Raw genomic sequence first — 22,214 nt, 5'->3', positions numbered from 1 at the left:
CTTGAAAGTTACCAAAAATCATGAAGGCCATCTCTTAATCACAAGATATCAAACCTATTGCAGAGTACAATTTGGGCTCTGGAAACCTAAAGCCTTTTCTAACATTTCAGGTACTATATTTAAGTGTCATTAAATACTTGCAGAAAGTCGAAATTCAGGAGAATTTCTAAGTTATTTTCAAGTTTATTTTTATACAGTGCATTACTACTGGTTGTCCACCAATTTTGTAGCTTATTACAGAAACAAGTTTGACGTTTGTACATCAAATTGTGTAGTGCTATGAAATAACGTAACAGAAACAACAGTAGAAGAAACATTATTGATCAGTATAAAAAATATAATACAGTTGACAATAAATAAAATATGGCAATTGCTTTATCCAATTAGCAGAATATGAAGTCAGTTCCAAAGCAGTGTGACTGTTCAGACCTCTGAAGTAAAAGCTTCCTCTTCAGCGTTGAACCCAAAATATCCAAACATCCACACAGGCTCTCTGTGGTCCGTTTACACAGGCACAGCTTTAGTCGTCCTCCTCCTGAACAGCTGGCTCAGCCGTCGTCGGGCGAAGTTCCTCTCAGATGACTGTATCTGTTGGCTGCACAGATAAAAAATACATTCAACAGAGCTAAAGCAGGCCACTGTAGAAAGCTGGAAGCAGTATGCAAACTAGGTTTCATGAGAGAGGGACAAAATGTTCAGGAGGAACAGAAGCGCAGGCTGAAAATGAACTCCCCCCCCCCCCAAAAAAAGCCTCTGCATCTACTGTGCATTAGCTCTGGACCACTGCGTCAGCGTGGCAGGCTGCCATGTTGGAGCAGAACACACATTTCCTCAGAGCATCATGCATCATATGAGATTAATAACACTGCCCCCCTTGAGGTCACAGCTACAAATGCAATGTCTCACCCCTTTGAATCTCTCAGGGAAGAGTCCCTTTTGAAAGACCCAAATTTGATCTTCCAGCTCTTGTTGGATTTAGTCGTCTCTTGTATTTCAGACTCCTGAAAAGACACAATCAAATATGCATTGACAAAAGTTAAATATGAGGGAAAATGATGTATAAATAACAATGCAAATGGCCTATTGTTATTGCTGTAGCTGTATTTAATTACAAATGATGTGTGTGTTTATTTGAGTGTATTCTACCTGCATTTCCTGTTCTTCCTCTTCCTTTTCCAGCAGGTCATCTTTACTCCGATGCTGCCCTCTGCAGTCTGCATTCTGCTTTCCTGCACCAATCGCACACACAAATAAATATATTTTTAAGACTGGAAGAATATATCCATGAAATAAACAAAACAAGAAAAGGTGACACACTTAAATGCATTGATGAAATATTTGTGTCTGAAGCCGATCTCTGGCGAAAAAGTCTGTAAGGATAGTTTTTAGGCTGCTGAGGTTCACTGGAACTTTGCTCTGAACTTTCTTGAATTCCAAGCGTTTCACAGGAAATGATATCCTCCTCGGCAGGTTCAGAGACACTCTGACAAGTGTCGAGAGCCTGAAAGAAAGAGTCAAAAATGTAATCAGGGTTTGATTCATGTGAACCCTCAGGCAGCAGGAAGACATATTGTCATCACTAGCTTGACGAACCAATAACATGTTAATCACCCATGCAAACCGTAACAACTTTTTAATAGCCGTGCTAAGATGTGATACATGAAGGTATTCACCTGGCTCCCCTCCAGGTCTTCATGCTCCCGCAGAGCATCCGCCTCCATCTGTAGCGCTAAGCTGTGCATCTGCTGTTTGGCAATCTCTTCTAACATTTGGCACACCTGCTCCAAGTACAGGAGCCCAGGACTCAGTTCTTTCCTCTCCTCTGCACCAAGGTCCTGCACACATCAGCAAGCAGGAACAGCTTTACCTTATAGGCAATAACAAAACAATGTACACAAGTTGTTATTCAATGTTGCTTTTCAAACACTCCAGGATAAATTACAATCATTTGGGCGATTGTGTTAAGTGCTAAAGAGCAATTGTAAGCATGGTGATTGTCAACATTATAACCATTGCTTGACATCCTCAAGGTATTGTCATTGGGAGCATTTTAGCATGCTTAAGTTAGCATTGAGCTCAAAGAACCATTGTGCCAAAACACAAATATTCAGAATCAGAAATCCTTTATAAGTCCCACAGCGGGGAAATTTGCATTTGTTACAGCAAAAGTGGCATAGCAGGTAGAAAAAATGCCCACAATAACACAGAATAAGCTGACATATTAATATGTAGAAGAACATCACACATTAGTTATACTAAAAAAGAAAAGAAAAGTGTACTTTATCTGCCGATTGCCCCAGAAGTGTAAAAGTTCTGTCTGACAAACAGTCCAAGCTTTAAATGTATTCAAATATAGTAAATAGTAATAACTTTATGTATCACCTACTAGTTTAGAAAAGAAAAGAACACAACATAATTAGAGATAATTATCAATATAATTTTTTTAATGGTTCTGACAGTAGATATTGTTTAATCTTTATAATATCAGAATATGAATTTGAGCAATGTCATTTAGTTGTACTTTTCCATGAACCTCAAGGCCAACTTTGAGATGAACAATGCAATCCTCAGCGCATGTGTCAGAAAATCTAGATTGGTCTGACAATGCTTCTCATTATGTATTATGACATCACATTAAGTGTAAAGAGAATATTACAAGTATAATTGCATTTAATTACAAACAATTATATAATTGGCTACCAATTCATTCTGGCCTTCATATAAGGCAATGGAACACATTAACGACCTAATGGGATGAAAACCAAGCAATTCATCAGGTTTTCAACATCTCTGTGTGCAGTCAGCATGAACTGGCAATGCAAACGTATTGCAGTGTGAAGAGGAGTGTATTCAATGTTTTTTTACATTGTTGGTCAGTATACAATTAAAAAAATCCATTCATCTGGTTGACAACATGTATGTCACATTTACCAGGAAACCCCCTAAGACTGTAGCTTCCCCCGCATCCATTCCTTTCGTGCCTGTGGGAGTAAAGTCACCTGGGCAGACTGGTTTATGATCCCTCGCACCGCAGACGGGCTCGTGACAAGTTGTGAGCATGAAAGAGATCCTGTGTGTGAGTAATGACATGCCTATCCTACTTTTAAATTTGAGAGCAACCGGATTTTGTTGCCACCCTTTAACTACTGTAAAGGTAGACGCCTTGTAGCACTTCTGGGACTTTGTTTTGAACTTTCCTTTAACATTTACAAGCCTGTGCTTTGCAAGACCATACATGTTACTGTGAAACTATTGTTGCACCGAAACTTAACCCAAGAAAAAAAAAACATGAAACAGAAACTGAAAATTGGCTCCCCTTCACCGTAAATAAACAAAAATAACCCTTTAAATCGCCATAAACAGTATCTCACCTCTGTTCTGGTCTGCATTGGCGGCTTTAAACAATTCATAGACCTTGGCCGTCTGTACGATTCTGAGAACTGCCTCATGGGCATGGATGAGTTTGCTGTTCTCGAGTGGCCAAAACTTCCCGACCTTTGACCTCTCAATAACTCTGATGTAGGCCGTTTGGATACAAAAGATGCTCCAGGTCGCTGCCTGAGCACCACATTCGCTGTGAGGAGCTCTTTGGGGTTGTTCTGCAGACATTTAGAGTCAGTCTTCTTTATTGCTTGCGCCACTTTTAATTGCAAGACTGTGGAGCTCTCCTGAGCTCTGCTGGGTCGGAGGTGCGGGGAGGAAGAGGAGGAAGAGGGAGGCACAGGAAAAGAGAGAATAGGAGACTGTGATGTTGAATCCCTTTCTCTTTCTGGTGTAAAAGAGTCTGTAGGATCTGCTGAGACAGAGGAAGGTGTAGCAGGTAAGGATGTGACGGAGCTGGCTGTCTCCACTCCAGAGTCCACAGAGTCTGTGCGTATGTTTGTTCCCATATCAGATGAACGCATAGAAGGGTCTTCATAATTATTTCCAAGCCATGATGAGTCCGAACCCTGCCCTACTTCAGTAACCCATGCCTCCATAAGGTTTCCAAAGCTCCTGTAGAGATTCATCTTCCCTCTGTTCCTCACACCTATACTACTGAACAGCAGCGGGAGAATGAACAAAAAAGCCTACGCAGTCTCAGCTCAGGTGAGGTAGAATTCAAAACATCCCGTCTGATCCGCCTCTGTTGCTTCACCACGCCTCTCCCCATCATCTGTCCTGTCACAACGCCAAGCTGCATGTCCATACTTGCTGTCTAGTGTCAGTTAATCCTGGGAAAGACTGACTCATCGGCACCTTTATTGGAAATGTTTGATTTACACCTCTAAGAATTTCAAAACATAACAAGAGCTGGCCTTAACATGGACACATAGATGTATATGCTGCATTCACAGATGACACTTAGAATGAAATAAGACTAAAAACTTGGTGTTTCAAAGTGTAAACAATTTTAGACTTATATGTAAACTCACAGAGTCTCAGTACTGCCATCAGAATGTTTCCCACAACTTGAGATGGTAACAAAACTCATTCCTATGACCTACATGAACCAACATACCTAACCTATTCATTCATGAGTGTCAGAATATGAGAAGGGTAACACAATATGGTGAAATTCTTCAATGGATTTACAGCATTATGGTATGTGTGTCTGTGTGTGACACGGAAACAGTAAACTGTATTTTGTCATTTCAACAAACCCAGATTTATCTGTGAGAGCAGGAATGTGTGGAGTGGACACTCCTGTCTGCAGATATGATCTACATACCCCGGCTGAGCTGCATCTGATCAAACACGCAGGATCATTCACATTCCTGAAAAAACAAAAGAGCTATTTTCAGTCTGCGCCCACAGTCACATCTACTGTTGTCCCGATGAAAGGTAACTATTAGGTTTTTTCAAACAGGTGTATCCAAATTCTTTCAGTTTTTCTTTTCATAAGCAGACCTATACATCCATGCGCTTACATACAGTACAGTACCAACACCTGTGATACATACCTTTGCAAGTAAAAGCCCTGTTGGTTTTTTTTTTATTGTCCACTATTTTAGATAAACATAGATAGAACGGGTCTATGTAATTTTTAATTGGTCTTAAACATTACACGTTTGTATGTTCATATCAAAGCTACAATTAAGTGGCTGGAGGACTTTCTGAACCTCTAAGTATGGAAGAAGCTGCCTCTTCCCTGTTATATTTGGTTAAGCAAGATAACATGCTATGGGATACGATAAGGGCATTCCTGGATTCAAACAATCTTGGCCGTTCCCCTTCATAAAAAAACAAAAGGTAAGTCAGACAAATGGAGAAAGTTAATTAAGAACCAGAGAAAACATACAGTATATATGCATTTATTTATGTAATAATAATGAAAGTATATCCATGTTATGAAGTAAATCATGTGTAAATACAACACCATGTGCATGTGTAGCATTTAATTGACACTGTAACCCCCTGACCCCACCACTCATGTTATTGTCCTGTTCTGTTTGTGATGTGTAAGCATTATCATTGTTCTTATGTATTAAACATCTTAAAAAAATACAAATTAAAGATACAGAGATGTCATCTCTTTTTTTCAGTTAAAATAAAAAACACATAGTTGATGTTAAAGGCTCTTGACTTGTAAGAAATGGCTTTGACACTTTTCAGTGTATTCCACTATATCATTCTTTAAACGGAATTGATTGATTTTTTCTAGAGTTAACTTTTAATACCCAATCTTTTAGAGTTTTCTGGAGGGAATAAGGGTACTTGGTTAACACAAAAGAAATGCTTGCTTCAAACCCCATTAGCCTATTGTATGGGCATTGTTACAGTTTCTCCTTTCTCCTCCCCACATGGAGACACTAGAGGGCGTCGCTGAGCATGTCCTAAGAATATCTAGTATCTACAATATATCTATTAGAAAGTCAAACCATACTCCATTTTTTCACACTATAATCACTTCACTGCAATGACGCATTAGTGGTGTAATTTACTGTTTGCCAATCTGTCACAAAATGGGGGGCTTATTTTTGAGAACAGCATCTGCCTTGGTAACTTTTCAAAGAGAAATGTTGGACGATGCAGTAGGTAACAAAAACTGCAAGCCAGAGTTATATTATAGCAACATTTTACACAAAAGAGAAAAAAAAAGAAGTTATAATATAGTGACAGCAGGAGTGTCAGTCACATGTGAGCTCCATCAGTGTGTGGTGTGTGTGTGTGTGTGTGTGTGTGTGTGTGTGTGTGTGTGTGTGTGTGTGTGTGTGTGTGTGTGTGTGTGTGTGTGTGTGTGTGTGTGTGTGTGTGTGTCTGATTCTCTGTAGCAACCAGCAAACACCGCACGCAGGAGGGTGAGCTGCTTCAGCCTGATACAACATGGAGAAAAACGTCCTGCTGACACCTGATCCACATTATATCCCGGGGTAAGTACATGTCTCCAACAGATTTGGTAAAAAGAAAAAAAACAATAAAGATAACATAATCTATGAAGCATGAAAGATTATGGTTTTTATGATCTGGGTTTAGGCTAAGGGGGAGTCAATTATAATGCAATACAGTGTGCTACCTTTTTTGAAATGTATTGATTTTATTAGGGATGGTCAAGACATGGTTGGTTTGATGGTGTTAACGTTATGTACTGCATTATTGATAAATGTGTTGCTGTAAATTCATCCCCCAAAAAGTGCATTTCTCCTTTACACTCTACTCACTGTCAGAGATTGTGTATGTCAAATCTTTTAAAATGACATGAATTGAAATAAATTCAATATTTTTTAAACTGAAAACCTGCTTCTGAGGCCCTATGGTGCCGTGTGTGTTTACCCCTGCTTCCCCGTTGTGTTCAGGTATTCAGGTTATTGCCCACAACTCAAGTACAGAGTGGGGAAATCTTATGGCCAGCTCACAGCCGAGCTGCTGTCCAGTCCCCATGTGAAACACTCCAATCAGCTGGTCCTGTACACAGGTCACATCCCATCCACAGGCACACTGAGAAGCACCTCTGACAGTAACTCGAAGAGGATGATACCAGGATACACAGGCAGGTATCACACTGGGGTCAACAGTGTAACTGTACACCTCATGGAAGATGATTTCATATTAGGAACTACAGTTAGTAACATTTGAATCGACAAGAAGTTAAAGAAATATTTATGATGTTAAATAATTGTATGGCAGTATGTGTTGGGATGGGAATCTGGCAGTCAGGTTTAAAATAGTTTTATTCACAGCACAACAACCTGAGACCACGAGAACATGAGAATAATGTCTGTCCAACTTGGAAGTGGAATAGGTTTAAAACATCGAGATAACATTCACCAAACAGCCATACTTGCATTTTTTTTTTGTCTGGGAAGTATGTACGCATGCATTTTTGCAATGCATTTTACCAGATCAGTTCACCTAAATTCCTTCATGTCTCACTTTGCATTATCCACAGTAATATAGTAATACACTTTTTCCGAAAAAAGGTCGGTGTTAACTATGTTTGATATGTAAAACCAACACATATTCTTCTGTGGTATTGTTGTGAAGGCAGACAAAGAAAAAACAGAGTGAATGTAAACCAAAACCATTTTCATTACTAGGCAACAAAACATTCAGCTGAAACCAACAGTAATACTGTATCTCACTTTTTGCTGTTTCAGGCTTCATTCCAAAAAGCCAGAACTATTTTGCCTGCACCTACTCAGAAACATGCAGCAAGGCGCTGTCTGAGTTTCACCAGGATGGGCGTGCCAAGATCCAACGGCAATCAAAACAGCTGCCAGCTGTTGTCAACTACACCAACACACAGTTTGAAGTAACTCACTCTCTCTTACAAACACATCATCCTTCTATTGCCCCTATATGCACACATACATGTTGACATTGCACCTCTGAATAAGTTCACTCTTGTTTAATTATCCATAGTGGAACTCTAGTGTCAGATAACTGTAATGTAATCCACCCTGAAAAAGAATGAAGCAGAACTGCTCAGGTCTCCAGAAGAGGCCTGACACGGATTCACCAATTACATCTGAGATTGACATAAATGAACAGAACAAAGCAGTTTAATGCTATCCGTTTTCTTATTCATCTTTTCTGTTTACTTGCACTAACTAACTGTCTTAATTAAAGTTTGCAATAGATTAACATTAAACCTTTGTTAAGTGGTATTATATTTAATAGAATATAACATTTTGTTGGATTTCTGAGTCGTGTGTGTTTTTAACGGTTCTGTTATCATTTGGCACAGAAATCAAGACCCCACTTGAGAGAAATCTCCAACAACAAAATCACCCACAGGCCCTTAAAGTCCTTCACCCCAAAAGGAAAACCATACTTCATGGATGATGATGACCCACACAAGTACTTTACCTCAGGTACATCAGAGAACTGTTAACAGTTGTTTCCAGCAAAATGCATTTGGCAACTTTTCATTGGCAGCGAACATTTACTGTTAACAGTTGATAAGTTGATAGTTTGATATATGCCAAAGAAGAAATTAGCATTCAGTTTTGACATTTTTCACTCTGTTTTTAGATCTTATGTTGGTCTCCTTACTACGAGGGAAAAATCTGGCTGTTTAGATTTTCCTATAACTCTAGCAGCTCACTGAGTGATGTTTCTTTGACAGGTTTTACAGGGCATGTGCCAAAATCTCGTTTCTTATTTGGCAAAGGTTTTCCCATTACTACAAACCAGGCACTGATCCAGTTTGGGAAACAGCAGCAGACTGACCCCATGTCCCAAAGCTTCCCGGGGAGGAGGGAAAGTACAATAAATTCCATTGCCACTATCTATCCATCAGACAGGGGTGTGGTGCCGTCATTCACAGGACACATCCCAGGTCAGTGTCAGTGCTAGCAACACATTTGCAGTTTGATCAGCTATTTTATAAACTAGCATCAGGTTTAAGCATTTCTCACTATGTGCCATCCCACAGGTTACCAGTTCATGTATGGACAAACCTTTGGCCAACTTTCCCAGAATGCACTGGAGAAGAGCGGCATCAAGAGGAACCGTCAGGCAAAATCATAAAACTATCCACTTTAATACAAGGACTATTACTGGCAAGATGAAGTTGTGAAGTTTAAGAACTATTTAGGAAGTCCTCATGACATGAAACGCATGAATAAACATTTATAATGTTTACTTTTGGCATACAAAGAAGTCTTTATTGACAGACTTTGATTGTCACTGGCATTAGAGCAAACATTCAGAGGTTGAGACAATGATGCTGGGTCAAATAATTTCAGATTGCACATAATTACATTAAATGTTCTGTATATAAACACATGTTTTGTTCTTTCCTCCCTATTAACTAACCACTAGTCTATCAAAATGTACCTGACACACATTAAAGTACCTGAAACAGCCACAAGATGGCTTATATTGTGCAACTTAACACACTTCACTGGAAGACATACTACTGCAAACTATTTCCACACTTTCAGTGCCAGAAAATGTACAAAACCTAGCTCTTTACCAATATAAACATTAAGGGGGAGATATAGGAAGTACTGAAGCACCTATGGTACAGTTTGTTTTTTAACTCATGCAGAAAATCCATGCTGGGGATTTGCTCAAACAGGCTACTGGAAACAAAACACCACTGACTATCCAAGGATGGTGTGTAGCATATTTGGCACAATTATGAGTGTACTTCTTGCTTTTTCCCCACCTAAAGACAAAATGTACATCTATGGAGAGAATGACATATATAGAAATAGATAATTTTGCACCACAAGAATGTCCAACAGTCTAAAGCAGGTCAATATGCACATTTTATGATTTAAAATCGACTCTAGGAAACATAAAGGATGGTTATTGGAATGACCCTTAAGCTCAAGCTACTTCCTGGAAAAGAGCTCTGGAGCTACTGTGGAGATGATGCTACAGCAACCTCTGCTTAGAATGAATGACTTTTAATTGGTTAGTTTAGAGTTTTTGCAGGTCTAATAGTGCAACAGTCAGCTTGACGAATAAGGGTCATTGCTAAAACTGTGGTTCCTTTCATTTATGTGCTTTTGGATCAGTTGAGCAAATTATTATCATGCAGGTTATTAAAGTTAATAGGCCCAAGTCTGTCCTTCATCCACAGAGGATTTAGTTTTCAGTAGTCCTTGTTAGTCTGAGCTTGCTCCTCCAAGCGTCATTGACCTGATGGATTGAGCCAAAAGTCCAAGCTGGGTTCTGTCAAAATGCAGCCACTGTGATGGTCGCCTGGACCTGTGAAAGCAATGATATAGAGTTTTTAGTTTTGAGTAGAGAGAATGTCCATCAATCAAACCAAATAAAGTAGTAGGAAAATCACACAATAACACCTTTACCAGTTATCATTACTGGTTCTTACCTTCTGGTTTGTGCTCCACTGTGACTCTGAGAAACTGTATCTGTCCTGGTGGAAGGATCAGCGGCTCCAAACAGTTTGGCCCAGCGCAGCCCACCATGATATGGACTCTCAGCCAGGACACGTGTGCTCGCTATTGGGGTTTCATTGTCTTTCTCTCCAGTCCTGTCGTCATGCCTGCTGTCCATACTAATTTGAGACCAATTGTCTACATAATTCCGGCTACAGTCCTCTCCTTCAACCACACCATCCACCAGGTTATGCTTTTGTGACCACCACTCTTGAATAGGAGCTAATGGACTCCTGGTGGCCTGATTCACTTCCCAGTCCTGCTTGATGCATTGCTGAGACCTAGGAGACTCTTGGCAATGAAGATCTGTCTGCTGTGAAATGTTGTTTTGCTGATTTTGGCTACTGTATGCCTTTCTGTCTGCTTGCAGTAGTGGCCAGCTGGTCACTAGGAGGGCTGAGCATGGCGGAGGAAGAGAAACACCCTGCTCCTCCGAACACAACTGTCTGTTACGTAACATTCGTGGCTCCAGGAGCAAGTTGAGGTCAAAGGGCAACACAGTGAGCGGCTGCAGCAGAAGCAGCAGCTCCTGAAACATGGGCTGACACTGACCCAGCGACATGGACAGGAAACCCCATGAATGGTAGTAGGTCGTCACTAAATCTGTTGAGAAGTAAACAAAGATACAAACACATGCAATAGGGATCTAAAACTGGGCTAAATGCTAATGATAGCATGCTAACATGGTCAATAATTTCACAACAGGTATTTTCACTCACCTTTTTGACTCTGAAGGTGACTGAGCCAGAATTCTAAAGGCTCTCAAGCTGAAAGAGAAAAAAACAACAACACAAGATTATAACTATATGTACATTCATTCATTACCTTTAAAAGGGCGATCAAAGATTGTCCTACTTAAGCAAGCCCATGAGGAAGGCTCTCAGTCTCATGCATCGGCTGGAGAGTTGGGCACATTGTATGATTTTGGAGACCAGGCTGTGAAGGACCTTGGTGGATGGACCTGTTTTAGACAAAGACCCAAAAATACTTCATCAACAAACAGTTTACTACAAACAAGCTGCTTCCCCAGTACAATACGCCGGTATATTAATGGCACTTCCTTTGAATCATTATCACTCTTGTGTCTTCACCTATCCTAGTAGAGACCTCCACCACACCCCAGGAGTGATTACGGCGCTGCCCAACGATGAAATCCAGCTTGTGATCCCTAAGCCCGTCCTCTAGAATATTCTGGATCGCGGGACACAAATGTTCCAGGACCAGACCGCCGATTGTGGGACTGCATGAGCTGTTACCTAGTCGCATCTGCAGCAGAAGGAAAGAAATATGATACAATATATTTCTTGCTGACACAGGTTATTTGACTCCTGTCCTGCAGTGTGAGTAAAATCAGTATGGCGCTTTTCCATTGTGAAACATTGTTGCTTAGCTCTGCCAAATTCAGACCTTTTCTTCAGGGTCTCTGCTGCTGCCAAAATGAGCCATGATCAAATCCACCGCCCTGCTCACGGACCTCAGCAAACCTGGGGACATTGGACAAGGAGAGACATTGGAGATTGATGTATTACAATATACAATACGTGTTACATTGCAAATCCTATATTATGCCATTTCAGCCTATCCTTTGTATTAAATAAGTGAAATCGTACAGTATGGTGAAACATTTCTAACCAGTACCAGTCAATTTGTTTCTTTATTTGTGCTGTAATTCAGATTGTTTGGTCTTGTCACCGTTCTTTAAGCATGGTGATTTGTATTGGAAACAGGTTGAAATGATGTTACTATCAGATGTTTTACTCCTTTAAAAACAATAAGACTCATATCATGAACACGCTCCATAAGATTTCCCCCTCCCTAACTGGGTCACTGCATAGAAACATGAGAGTTTTCTTTCAGGGTTCATTATCATATTGCGGGAATGCAAATGTGAAAGTGAGCCGAAGATAAAAGAGTCCATTTTAGCAGCATTCCTCATTGACTCACTTTCCCTTGCCTTGCTTCCCTCATCTCATACTGGCTAGCCTCTGCAAATGTCATGGTGAATTCTTTATGCATGTTGATGCTGCCTGCAGTGCTGCACCACACTGATGGTTCAACACAGCATCTCCATCCTTGATTATCCATCACACAAGGCTCCCATTTATAGAATCAAATTTGCACAAAGTGGCCCATATGGTAACAGTAAAAGGAGTTGTGTGTTTATAAATAATTAGCAGTGTTTCTACTGCATCATTCTCTCCTCTTGTCTTCTCTTGAATCACACACATAGGCTACAGAGCAGTACGCTTAGCCAATCCCGTGCAGGGAGAGTTAAAAATAGGTCATGTTTGAGAGGAAGCCCCTTCAGGGTATTGAAGGCACTGCTGCAGCACAGTGGCTTTTCTTTTGCTGTTCTCAACAGCTCATCACTGGCTAGACAATCCAATCAAGGAGGAATCCAGTCATTGCCATTACTGGGTCACTTTGTTTTACTTCATTCTGATTTCAATGTAATTCACTGCAATTAACATGTTTTACACAAACATATATCAGTCATTCAATGTCCTCACCTCTCCTCTGAAGATGGCTGATAGACATGGACTCATAAGATGTGTCGGGTGAGAGACAGAACTCTGTGGGCGGCCTGTCACTCAGGATCAGAGTCTCACTGTGTTGACTCTGACTCTGCTTCCCACTGAGCCCAGCAGAGTGCTGGCTTTGCAGGCCAGACGCAGCCAAGGAAAGCAGAGAACTCAAAGAGGAAAGAGGAGCTACAGAGGAGAGAGCAGCTGTAAAACTATTGTTAAAGAAGCCAGCTGCAGGTGTAGCGCAGTACTTAGGGAGCATCTGTTCAGCTTGTAAGGTTGTGGGAGGAGAGAGGGATGCCTGCAGGTTTCGGGGATGGGTGTCAGTGGTCAGAAGTAAAGTGTGTGGTGTATGAGAAGATGTTAAGGGGTCTGGGTCTGATAGGAACTCTTGGGCTCTGTGTTTGATTGGCTCTGCTCTGGGGTGAGGTTAATAAGGTCCTGGTAGGCGGGACTTTTAACAAGGTGGGACTTAAGTGGGGCTGAAATCAAATTTGAAAACGTGGTACTCTGAGGTGGGCTTGTCCTATCTTGAACCAATCTTGACGGTGGGCTGCCGTAGGTTGGATCCTGACTGCTTTTTAATGTAAATGGACTTGGGCATCCTTGGGTTCTGCGGGACTGGCTCCATGTTCGACTGCGGCTGAAGCATTCTGGACTCGGCGTGCAGGTGGAACAGGTGTCAGAGCTCGAAGGACCCTCCAGGAAAATAGGGCAGTGGTTGCCCATTGGTGATGGCTGCAAATTAGAAAAACCTTGGCTGCTTTTGCCCTTGAACTTGAGGCCTGGTTGAGAGCTCTTGCTGCTCTTGATGTACTGCTCTAGAAGACAGCCCAAGTGCTGTGTCTGGGGTTTGCCTGTGGGGATCAGGACAAAGGGCTGGATGGGCAGTGAGGTTGGTCTCTGGGCCTTACTGTAGCGCACCACTGCATTTTCCAATGAACATGCTCCTTAGATGGAGATAGAGGATGAGAAAAACATATGGCAGAGATGTTAGATTCCCTTAACACTGAAATTAATACAATTCTCAAATTATATCTTTGCATATTTTACTCCCTAAAAGACATAACAACACTCTTTTTATTGCCTCACCATTCTCAGTAGCATCGGTTTCACAGTGCTCCTGGTGCAGAATCACAGATGGCTGAGTGGACGCGGTGCTTGTGCCTTGGCATTGACTGCTAAGTGGGCTACACTGGATGGGGTACAGTGCATAGGGTGATTGGTAGAGAGGGTTTTGGAAGCTGTATGATTGCCTCTTTCTGTAGAGGGGTTTCTCAGCGGAGGTGGTGGCAACTTGGTAATCATGGGTCTGAAACTCAGTGCAGTCAGCATGTGCGGAGGAGAACCGCTTCTCCTTTTGGTAATCCTCTTCCTCCTGATGATGAAGAAACACAACCAAATCACACAATGCAGTTTAACAGAAGATGTTTTTAGAGAAAATCTTTATGAAATCTAATTTTAGCATTGCTCTATCATCTAAAAGAAGAGCTGGTGTATTACAACATTACCTTTATGACTTCTTTGTGTTGTGCTTCTTTCTTATCATCAACAGGGAGCTGCTCAGAGGGAGGGAAGGGACTACTTCTGCTCTGACCCTCAGGATAGCTGGTGAAGCTGGACCAGGCAGGACTGGGTGACTGGGAGGAGAGGTCACAAGAGACAAGCTTGTAGTACTTCTGGTTGGTCCCCATGGCCAGTGTGGCCTGGCTTTGGAGACAGGCAGCCAGGTCTGATACCTCGAGTGAGGAGAGACCCGGGGGAAGCGGCTCCAGGGAGTAGAGATTGCAGTTAGAGTCGAGACCTTGAGGAGAACAGCAGGAAACAGAAGACGTGGTGTCAGCCTCCTCTTTATGGGGGGAGTTACCTGCCATGTTATCAGGTTGGAGAACCTCTGCTGGAGTCTGAGGAACAGGTTGGAGGTTGAGGAACACGGATCCCTCAGAGGACTGATAGGGGGGAGCTGCAGGACTGCTGAGGTCATGCGGCGTGGCAGGGTTGTTGCTCCTGTTATAGATAGTGCAGAAATTAACCAAGATGCCATCAGAACTGTTACAGGAAGAGTCACTGACATACTCAGTGTGGCTGTTGGAGAAAAGCTCTGGTGAACATTTGTGTTGGCGGTGTATGCAGCACGACATGTTATCCTTCCGTCTGTCTGAATCCTTGTCTTTAAAGGCCGTGACGCCAGATCTGCTCACATGGAAGCACTGGCACTCAGTGTGCAGGGAGTCCTGCTGGTGAAGCTGGTTAGAGAGCCACTCACGGTCACTCTCAGTCGCCAACATGGTTCCTTCATTGCTCCATTCACTGTCCATGTCCCCGTGGGATGTAGTACTGGCACCATTACTTTGAGGCCAGTTGGAATTCCCATGCAATACAAAAGACGAGTCCTCGTGATATCTGTGTAGATTATCACCTTCACTATCTTCCTCTTCCTCATCCTCATCCAGCTCTCTGTTGGGGAGGAATGAGTTATGTGAGCGTAGAGTGTCTCTAGCTTCAGAGTTTTCTTTCTTCAGATGGGAACTGGTCTCCTCCGGCGACGAGTTGGAGTCGTATCTCCCACTGCTGTCGCTGCCCCCTTCCTCCTCCGCTCGGTCCTCGATGAAACTGCCGTGGCTGCTGGAGAAAGGTCTTTGGCCACCGGTGAACGCATGTTCTCGGTTTAGCGAGTCTCGCTCTGGGAGGGACACTGCTCGGGTCAGACCTACTGAGCAAAGCCGGCCGGGCGTCTTGGCCGAGCTGCACAGGGCCTGGACAGGAAGCTGCCAAGTGGGAAGCTGGAGCACAGGGAAATGGCACGCAATCAGGGTGTCCCCTGAGTGACTGGATGCTCCAATCATATTACTGGATCAGGCTGGACCACCGAAATGGAGTCCATGTTCCTAAATACAAATCCTGAAAGAATAAAATACAATGAGATCACTTATAAATACAACAGTAATTTAAATGGGTTATAAGAAATGTGCAAGGAGATGTATATAGTACAAGAGTATGTGTGGATATAGAAAACACAGGAAATTCTATTATTGTCAGTGCTACTGTGTAAAACATTGGGCTCTTTAAGTGATTATGTAGGCAAATTCTTAGCACAGTTAGAATAAACTCTGCCTAAGATCTGGTGCTAAGACCAGAGGTACCTTTAAACACCGTTTATATTTCAAAGAAAAATGTTAGTTTCTCAGCTATAGTTTATGTTTGATGGTATATGCATATGAATTGTTTATGTTTATCTCCCTCAGGATCTGCTTCTTGGTTTTTGAACTCAATGACCCTCCTAGCTGTAATGCTTTGTCAGACTCAAAGCTTCAGGGACACAAGTTCAGTGCATCTTTAATTCTAGGGTAAAAACATCCCAGCAGAGTAGAAAAAAAGATGACACCATAAAGCACTACTGCAGGCTACTGCTGCTGCTGTCTGAGCCTGCTCCCACACCTCACATCACTGGTCCTGCAGCCAGAGTCCTACTGTGTTGTCTGCTTCTGGCCCTCAGCCTCCCCTCCATAGTTCAGTCAACCATTAACAGACCCCTCCTCTCGCTGCCTGGGCCAACCACAGTCCCTCACAGTTACTCAGCTGCCTTGTAACTAGGGCATCTGCACTGCAGAGACGCTCCGCTGGCTCTGCTAACAGTATATAATTTTACATCGGTGTAGTTAATTTAACATGCTCTACCATTGTTATACACATCAGTCCTGACCTCAAAACACAGGCAGAAAAACAATGATTACCACCCCTTCATTAAACAGCTATGAGGACTGCTTAAAAAATAATGAAATAGCACATACAAATATTTAAACACTGGGATTGCATATTATTCAGTCAAAAGAAATGATCCTAAAAAATGTATTTAAAAAAATATACAACCACAAACCATTTACTGTTGATTTGCCCTTCGTAGTGTTATATTTTGAGGAAAATTCAATATTTTAGATATGACATCCTCTGTCCACCACATCCTAAGGTTGAAAGACATCACATTGTTGTGCAACTGTGGGGGCACAACATGGGTAAACAAACAACATCTGTTGCAGATGACCATGAGGAGGTAATCCTCTTTAATGTCACATGGCAACAATAAACAACACCCTTACCATGGCAACAGATAGAAATCACAATTAAATCTGCTCAGAGGCAAATAACAAACTAAACATTAACAATATAAAAAGTTGCTTAAAGACTTGGTGAACCTTTCTATAAAGGCTTAAATACAAACAACACAAATACATAAAGAAATTAAATGAAGTAATATTCATTTATATCTAAATGTGGCTAGAAAGCTATTAAATAACAACAACAACAGACTAATGTTTGCCTTAGGTTGTGTAACTTCACAAAGCTCTGGAGGAGGTGCAGGTGGGAGCCCTAAGCAATACACTGAATCCCCAAATGCTCTCAGTATCTGTACCTGTAGTTGTTTGAACAAAACTGTCTTATTTGTTAAATTCGTCCAGAAAAACATTATACACACATTTCTGTGCAGCAAGCCCTGCTGGTCACCTTTTGATAGAATCGTTTAAATCCTTAATATTGTCTCACAAATAAGATTAGTGTCTCAGGTGATGCAATATGTGGGACAATATTGTTTTCAAATGTTTGCATTGAATCTGAATCCCTGCATATTTTCAACTGTTCAGTAGCTCAATACCACATGAAAGTAGGCCAGTGTGACTGCTTAGTTGGCTGCAGAAGACTAACATTTTCACTGCAAAGCGGATGCGACTCTTGCTATTATTATCACGGCTGGAGGTCCCCTTGCTTGCAGCTCTTTCCCTTGGGCACTGGAGCACGCTGAGATGGTTGTGATTAACTGAGCTAGATCATTTGAAATGTCTGTCAGGTCATGTCAGCCCGCTCCCATGAAAGATGGGACTGTGTTGTGCTGCTAAAGCAAAGAGTCTAAGGTCCACTGCTGTTGTTTCTGTGCTTGAAAAACAAATAATCAGATCTAGATGCTGCTCTCTCATAATAAGACATCATTACATGTATTCATGTATCAAGTAGTATTCATGATAGAAAAAGCGTGGTAAGAACTCAACATAACATGATCATGGTGTTTTCACATCTGCATCTAGAGAGTAATGACAGACAGATTGAAGACAAAGGTCACAGATGGACTATATGGCCAGCAGTTACCTGTGTGTGTGTGTGTGTGTGTGTGTGTGTGTGTGTGTGTGTGTGTGTGTGTGTGTGTGTGTGTGTATGTCTGTGTGTGTTGAAAATGAAATATTCAAAGTGGTTGAAGTAGGACATGTCAGACACAACAAGAGATGCACACATAATAACATAACCACCCATAACAGAAGTAACATCTCTTTATCTCTTTCACAAACACTATCACATTTACAGACAGAACCACAAATGAAGTGAAACGTAGCCCAGAATAATTACAGTTGGATCATTGAAATCAGTGAAAAGTAAATAAAGCTCATGAAAAACAACCTTGTGCATTTGTCCGTTTCCAATGAATTACTGATATACTTGAATATTATCACCTACTTGAACAACAGTCGTCAGTCAAATGCGATGTCCTTCATCTTGATCCAAAACCATGCAACCAAACAAGTCTTTAAATAGAAAACACGCTATTACTCGACGCAGTTCTCACATTAAAGAATGATTAGACAGCTCATACTTTCAGCTATATTACCTGACATCCGACATTTAAATGTATGGTTGTTCATCGGGAATAAATAAGTGTATCTTAGCGTAATATAAACCCGGTTCGACACTGAGGTCCGTACAGCCACAGCGGACCCATGGATGAGCGGACCCCACGCGCTGCTCCAGCACCGCTCAGCCTATCGGGGTATTACGTCACGCTGACGTTAACCAATGAGGAGGGAGAAGCGCCTGCCAATCAAAGTATCAAAACACCTGGCAGGCAGAGATAAGTTAAATAATAATAAAAATAGACTTCATCATGAGTAGGCAGATTGCAAAGTTCACTAATGATATGATTTCGTTTTCTTATAATGATGAGTCAATACAAAAAAAGAAACTTACACAATTCATTATCGCAAAATAATATTAGAAGATAAGAATAAGATTAGGGCTGCAATAATACATTCATTATCGAATCATCTGCATATTATAAATGGGTTCATAGTGAAGTCAAATGTCAAAAATATGTCTATTTCCAATCTTAAATCATTTTATTTAAAAATCTTATTTAAGACTGAAATCAGAGTCCAGTGGCTATTTTTGCTCGAAAAAAGACAGTAGCTAAATACTAGAACAAATGAACTCCCTCCACAGAACCAAATCCATTTAGAATTACCCTATTCAATTAACAATTTACTATAGAGTTAATTTGATCAGTACTAGTTTAGAACTAGTTTAGTTACAGTTATTTGGTTAACTCACAAATGACTGGTGGCGCAGTCACCTCCCTACACCTGGTTTAGATCGCCCTCCAGTGGTGAATCGGGAACAGATTTCAGCTTTTGATGCATCCATTTTCGAAGAAGGTTCTAAAATGTATGTCACATGATTACCTATATTAGATGTTAAGCATCAAAGAACCAAATGCTTGTGTGCATATATTCCAGCATGAAAAGGAGAAGCATCACCAAGTAAACCATGTTACCTGTTTAAATGCTGGACTTCGTCTAAAACATTAGTTCATACAGAGCAACAATCTTTTTACATAATCTGATCAGCTCTGCTCATAAACGGACATTAAAGAGCAGCTGGAACATACTGTATGTTTCTCTCCAAACCATGCGCTGCAAAGAATCCTAAATGTTAACACAAAATGATCCTCAAAACCTCAAAACATTCTATCTATTTCAGGACCTTTAACCCATTTCATGTCATGTTTCACACAGATGGCCCATTTGTTTTAGTTGTTTTGTTCAACCAACCAACCAACCAACCAACCAACCAACCAACCAACCAACCAACCAACCAACCAACCAACCAACCACCAACCAACCAACCAACCAACCAACCAACATAAACGTTTTAATTTTCTTCCATTGCATTAAAAGAGTAGAATGAACTGTGAGGAATATTTTTAATTTGTTCTGAACTTGGTAAAAAAACAAAGTGTGGACATACAACCTCTTGTAAAAAAATATTTAAATGTCATCAAATGTTCATAATATTTACAAATATAAATATAATAATAACATGAACAGATAAACTCACAAAAATGTGCATGAATATTTATATGTTCTTATTTAAACATTTTATACAGCATGTCTGATAATGTACTGCAACTGTTTTGATGCAATTGTAAAAAATGGATATTGCTCTAGATGGAGTCATTTTTATTTGTTCTTGTAAATTCTGCATTTGCAGCATTCTTTTGCTGCAGTGCCAAGTCAGAGTTCTTTAACTGAATGCACGAGTCAGGAGGAGCAGGTCTTCAGTTGAAACCAGATTATTACAACATTAAGGTGATTTACGGTTCGTCTTGAGACAGGTCACTTCGGTCCATTAGGCAGATGTTTGTTTTGTCACATTGAAGGTGTTTTATATGTGTTCCCTCTTCAGAAGGAACATATATTTCTCCTGTAAAGATAAGGAGCAACTTTATTGCAGTGTAATTACTGTTTGACTTTGTCCAAGCCATGCAAAACAGTCGTGGACAAAACCTCACACGCTGCACAAATACAGTACAGAGCAATGATTTTTGAGTGTTGCGAAAACTACAACCATTGTCACATGTTTTTTCAATATCATTGAATGTCATTTGGATCAACATATATTATTTCACATTAAAGCCCCAAAGCATTAAGAAATACAGACCCTAAAATAGTTAATGAGCTACACATCATATTAATGTTAAAGTAAGTTCAAAAATGCGTCAAATGTCTGATTAAGTGTTAAATTTCAGAGAGGTTTTGCCATACCTGCAGTAGTTTGTGCCACACTCTAAGTGGTCCCTGCAGCTGGCTCCCACAGGCTTCATGCTGTTCCAGCGCCACAGGAGAGACCGCTTGGTCCGCTGTATCAAACCATTCCAGGCTGTAGGTACAGGCAGTGAATCCACCTGTAATAACAAATATAAGATTGTTAATAACTGTGATGACACGCATGTTTTATGATGATAGTATCAGAAGACATTATGTTCTTTATTAGCACAAAATAGATCAAAAACGGTATAAACAGTAAAAAAAGGATAGTAACCTATACAAATACCTGGATTGTACAGATCAGAGTCAGAAACACTGAGAGAACAACGATCCTTTCTTGAAGAGTCCTCATGCCGTTTGCAGATCGGGCTCAGGAGAGTAGAACTTCTGCGGCTGGGCTGGTGTGTTGTGTCATGCAGCTTGTATTAAAGGCTATGATTAGGTTTGGGAGGAGTTAGCTGTTGACAGATATCAAAGATTAATACTCCAATTTAGCTGCTTTAATGACTCAGGCTGAGGTTTGGCAGAGAAGCTGACCTGGAGTCAGAGGCCAATGATGCAGACCTTGTTGAACAGTAGAACTTATCAGTTTTTTAATGACAGTCAGACAAAATCAAAGTTTATCTAGAGGGAGCCAAAGTACACTTTAACCCTGCAATTGAGGACAATTCCACGTAGGAAGGTATGTAAATGAAACCTCAACATGGGTCTTGGATTGTATCCAATAATGTATCCATCGACCCATTTCACCTATGGAGCTGCATGAAGGAAATCCATGTGACACGATAACTGAAAATAGAAGAGATTGCTTACCTTTAAGCCATCTTAGAGTTTTTTACCAGGCCAGTGACCTGCAGGAGTCTGTGGCTTTCCCGACAACCTCACTGCACCCGGCCAAGAAATAGTTCCATTAGTATATTAAGTAAGAACATATTATACATCAATTTATTTATTACCAATTAAGACTGCATTTCAACCTCGAAATGTAGTCAAAGCAGGAATGGAAATGGGTAAACGATGACGCTGAAATACTACATAATATCAAATAAGGTAGGAAGGAAGTAGGTAAAAACTAAACATTTTTATTTCAAAAAAACTATTCAGGGTTATTGAGTCTGAGTAAATGCAATCTCAATTAAAAACTGTTAACAATTTTTCACTTCATATATAGCAGGTTTGTATGTGAGATGTCAGTCTTCCAAAAATACTAGAGTGCACAACTATTAGTCATATTAATTCATGTGTTGAAATCAAGAGGGGTGTGTGTGGGTGTGTCTCCAGAGGTGTGTGTGTGTGTGTGTGTGTGTGTGTGTGTGTGTGTGTGTGTGTGTGTGTGTACCAAGGTCACTAAGTGATAAGTAAAGTTTCAAATCTGACATTCAATGTTTGCCAGGAATACATTAGTCAGGCAAATCCTTACTCATGGTGACCTAAACTATTCCCTTCATCAAATCAGCTTGCAGTATGTGAAGGAGCACACAAGGAGAGAA

The 22,214-nt window shown here is 40.9% G+C and overlaps 4 protein-coding genes across 5 annotated transcripts; 1 reads left to right on the top strand and 3 right to left on the bottom strand.

Moving 5' to 3' along the window:
* Window positions 1-153: 153 nt before the first annotated feature.
* Window positions 154-4,070, bottom strand: si:dkey-106l3.7 (uncharacterized). The gene is made up of 6 exons (XM_063889863.1): window positions 3,372-4,070; window positions 1,674-1,835; window positions 1,318-1,501; window positions 1,147-1,229; window positions 907-1,001; window positions 154-595 (listed from the first exon to the last, which is right to left on the bottom strand). The coding sequence occupies exons 1-6, from the start codon at window positions 4,008-4,010 to the stop codon at window positions 505-507; spliced, it is 1,254 nt and encodes a 417-aa protein (XP_063745933.1). The 5' UTR covers window positions 4,011-4,070; the 3' UTR covers window positions 154-504.
* A 2,192-nt stretch (window positions 4,071-6,262) lies between these two features.
* On the top strand, window positions 6,263-9,354 carry cimip2b (ciliary microtubule inner protein 2B). Its single transcript, XM_063889376.1, has 6 exons — window positions 6,263-6,353; window positions 6,777-6,970; window positions 7,578-7,732; window positions 8,168-8,294; window positions 8,549-8,761; window positions 8,858-9,354. The coding sequence occupies exons 1-6, from the start codon at window positions 6,307-6,309 to the stop codon at window positions 8,950-8,952; spliced, it is 831 nt and encodes a 276-aa protein (XP_063745446.1). The 5' UTR covers window positions 6,263-6,306; the 3' UTR covers window positions 8,953-9,354.
* On the bottom strand, window positions 7,292-18,387 carry LOC134868326 (AP-4 complex accessory subunit RUSC2). Its single transcript, XM_063889375.1, is given in 12 exon segments — window positions 7,292-10,143; window positions 10,268-10,937; window positions 11,054-11,090; window positions 11,092-11,101; window positions 11,190-11,295; window positions 11,426-11,600; window positions 11,742-11,818; window positions 12,845-13,223; window positions 13,226-13,809; window positions 13,952-14,237; window positions 14,371-15,760; window positions 18,362-18,387. Coding segments are annotated over 11 exon segments (3,762 nt in total). The 5' UTR covers window positions 15,706-15,760; window positions 18,362-18,387; the 3' UTR covers window positions 7,292-10,040.
* A 1,495-nt stretch (window positions 18,388-19,882) lies between these two features.
* LOC134868324 (liver-expressed antimicrobial peptide 2) lies at window positions 19,883-21,440 on the bottom strand. Of its 2 annotated transcripts, XM_063889374.1 has the most exons (3): window positions 21,011-21,266; window positions 20,722-20,861; window positions 19,883-20,380 (listed from the first exon to the last, which is right to left on the bottom strand). In XM_063889374.1, the coding sequence occupies exons 1-3, from the start codon at window positions 21,074-21,076 to the stop codon at window positions 20,359-20,361; spliced, it is 228 nt and encodes a 75-aa protein (XP_063745444.1). In that variant the 5' UTR covers window positions 21,077-21,266; the 3' UTR covers window positions 19,883-20,358. The 2 variants fall into 2 exon arrangements, with proteins under 2 accessions (XP_063745444.1, XP_063745442.1); XM_063889372.1 differs by lacking the exon at window positions 19,883-20,380 and having other exon boundaries at window positions 20,398-20,861; window positions 21,011-21,440.
* Between the last annotated feature and the right edge of the window lie 774 nt (window positions 21,441-22,214).

The sequence above is a fragment of the Eleginops maclovinus genome, chromosome 8 (genome assembly GCF_036324505.1).
Source record: "Eleginops maclovinus isolate JMC-PN-2008 ecotype Puerto Natales chromosome 8, JC_Emac_rtc_rv5, whole genome shotgun sequence".
Lineage (NCBI taxonomy): Eukaryota > Metazoa > Chordata > Actinopteri > Perciformes > Eleginopidae > Eleginops > Eleginops maclovinus.
Note: the sequence above shows the minus strand (reverse complement) of the source record. Positions and strands in the feature narration are given on the sequence as shown.

What these genes read in the sequence shown, in the direction of transcription:
- si:dkey-106l3.7 (XM_063889863.1), bottom strand. Translation starts at nt 4,010, where the DNA reads ATGAATCTCTACAGGAGCTTTGGAAACCTTATGGAGGCATGGGTTACT. An exon ending in AGGAAGAACAGGAAATGCAG is followed by an intron (nt 1,002 to 1,146) that starts GTAGAATACACT and finishes GTGTCTTTTCAG; the next exon opens with GAGTCTGAAATACAAGAGAC. An exon ending in TCCCTGAGAGATTCAAAGGG is followed by an intron (nt 596 to 906) that starts GTGAGACATTGC and finishes TTATCTGTGCAG; the next exon opens with CCAACAGATACAGTCATCTG.
- cimip2b (XM_063889376.1), top strand. Translation starts at nt 6,307, where the DNA reads ATGGAGAAAAACGTCCTGCTGACACCTGATCCACATTATATCCCGGG. An exon ending in GATCCACATTATATCCCGGG is followed by an intron (nt 6,354 to 6,776) that starts GTAAGTACATGT and finishes CGTTGTGTTCAG; the next exon opens with GTATTCAGGTTATTGCCCAC. An exon ending in GATGATACCAGGATACACAG is followed by an intron (nt 6,971 to 7,577) that starts GCAGGTATCACA and finishes TTGCTGTTTCAG; the next exon opens with GCTTCATTCCAAAAAGCCAG.
- LOC134868324 (XM_063889372.1), bottom strand. Translation starts at nt 21,076, where the DNA reads ATGAGGACTCTTCAAGAAAGGATCGTTGTTCTCTCAGTGTTTCTGACT. An exon ending in CTCTGATCTGTACAATCCAG is followed by an intron (nt 20,862 to 21,010) that starts GTATTTGTATAG and finishes TTGTTATTACAG; the next exon opens with GTGGATTCACTGCCTGTACC.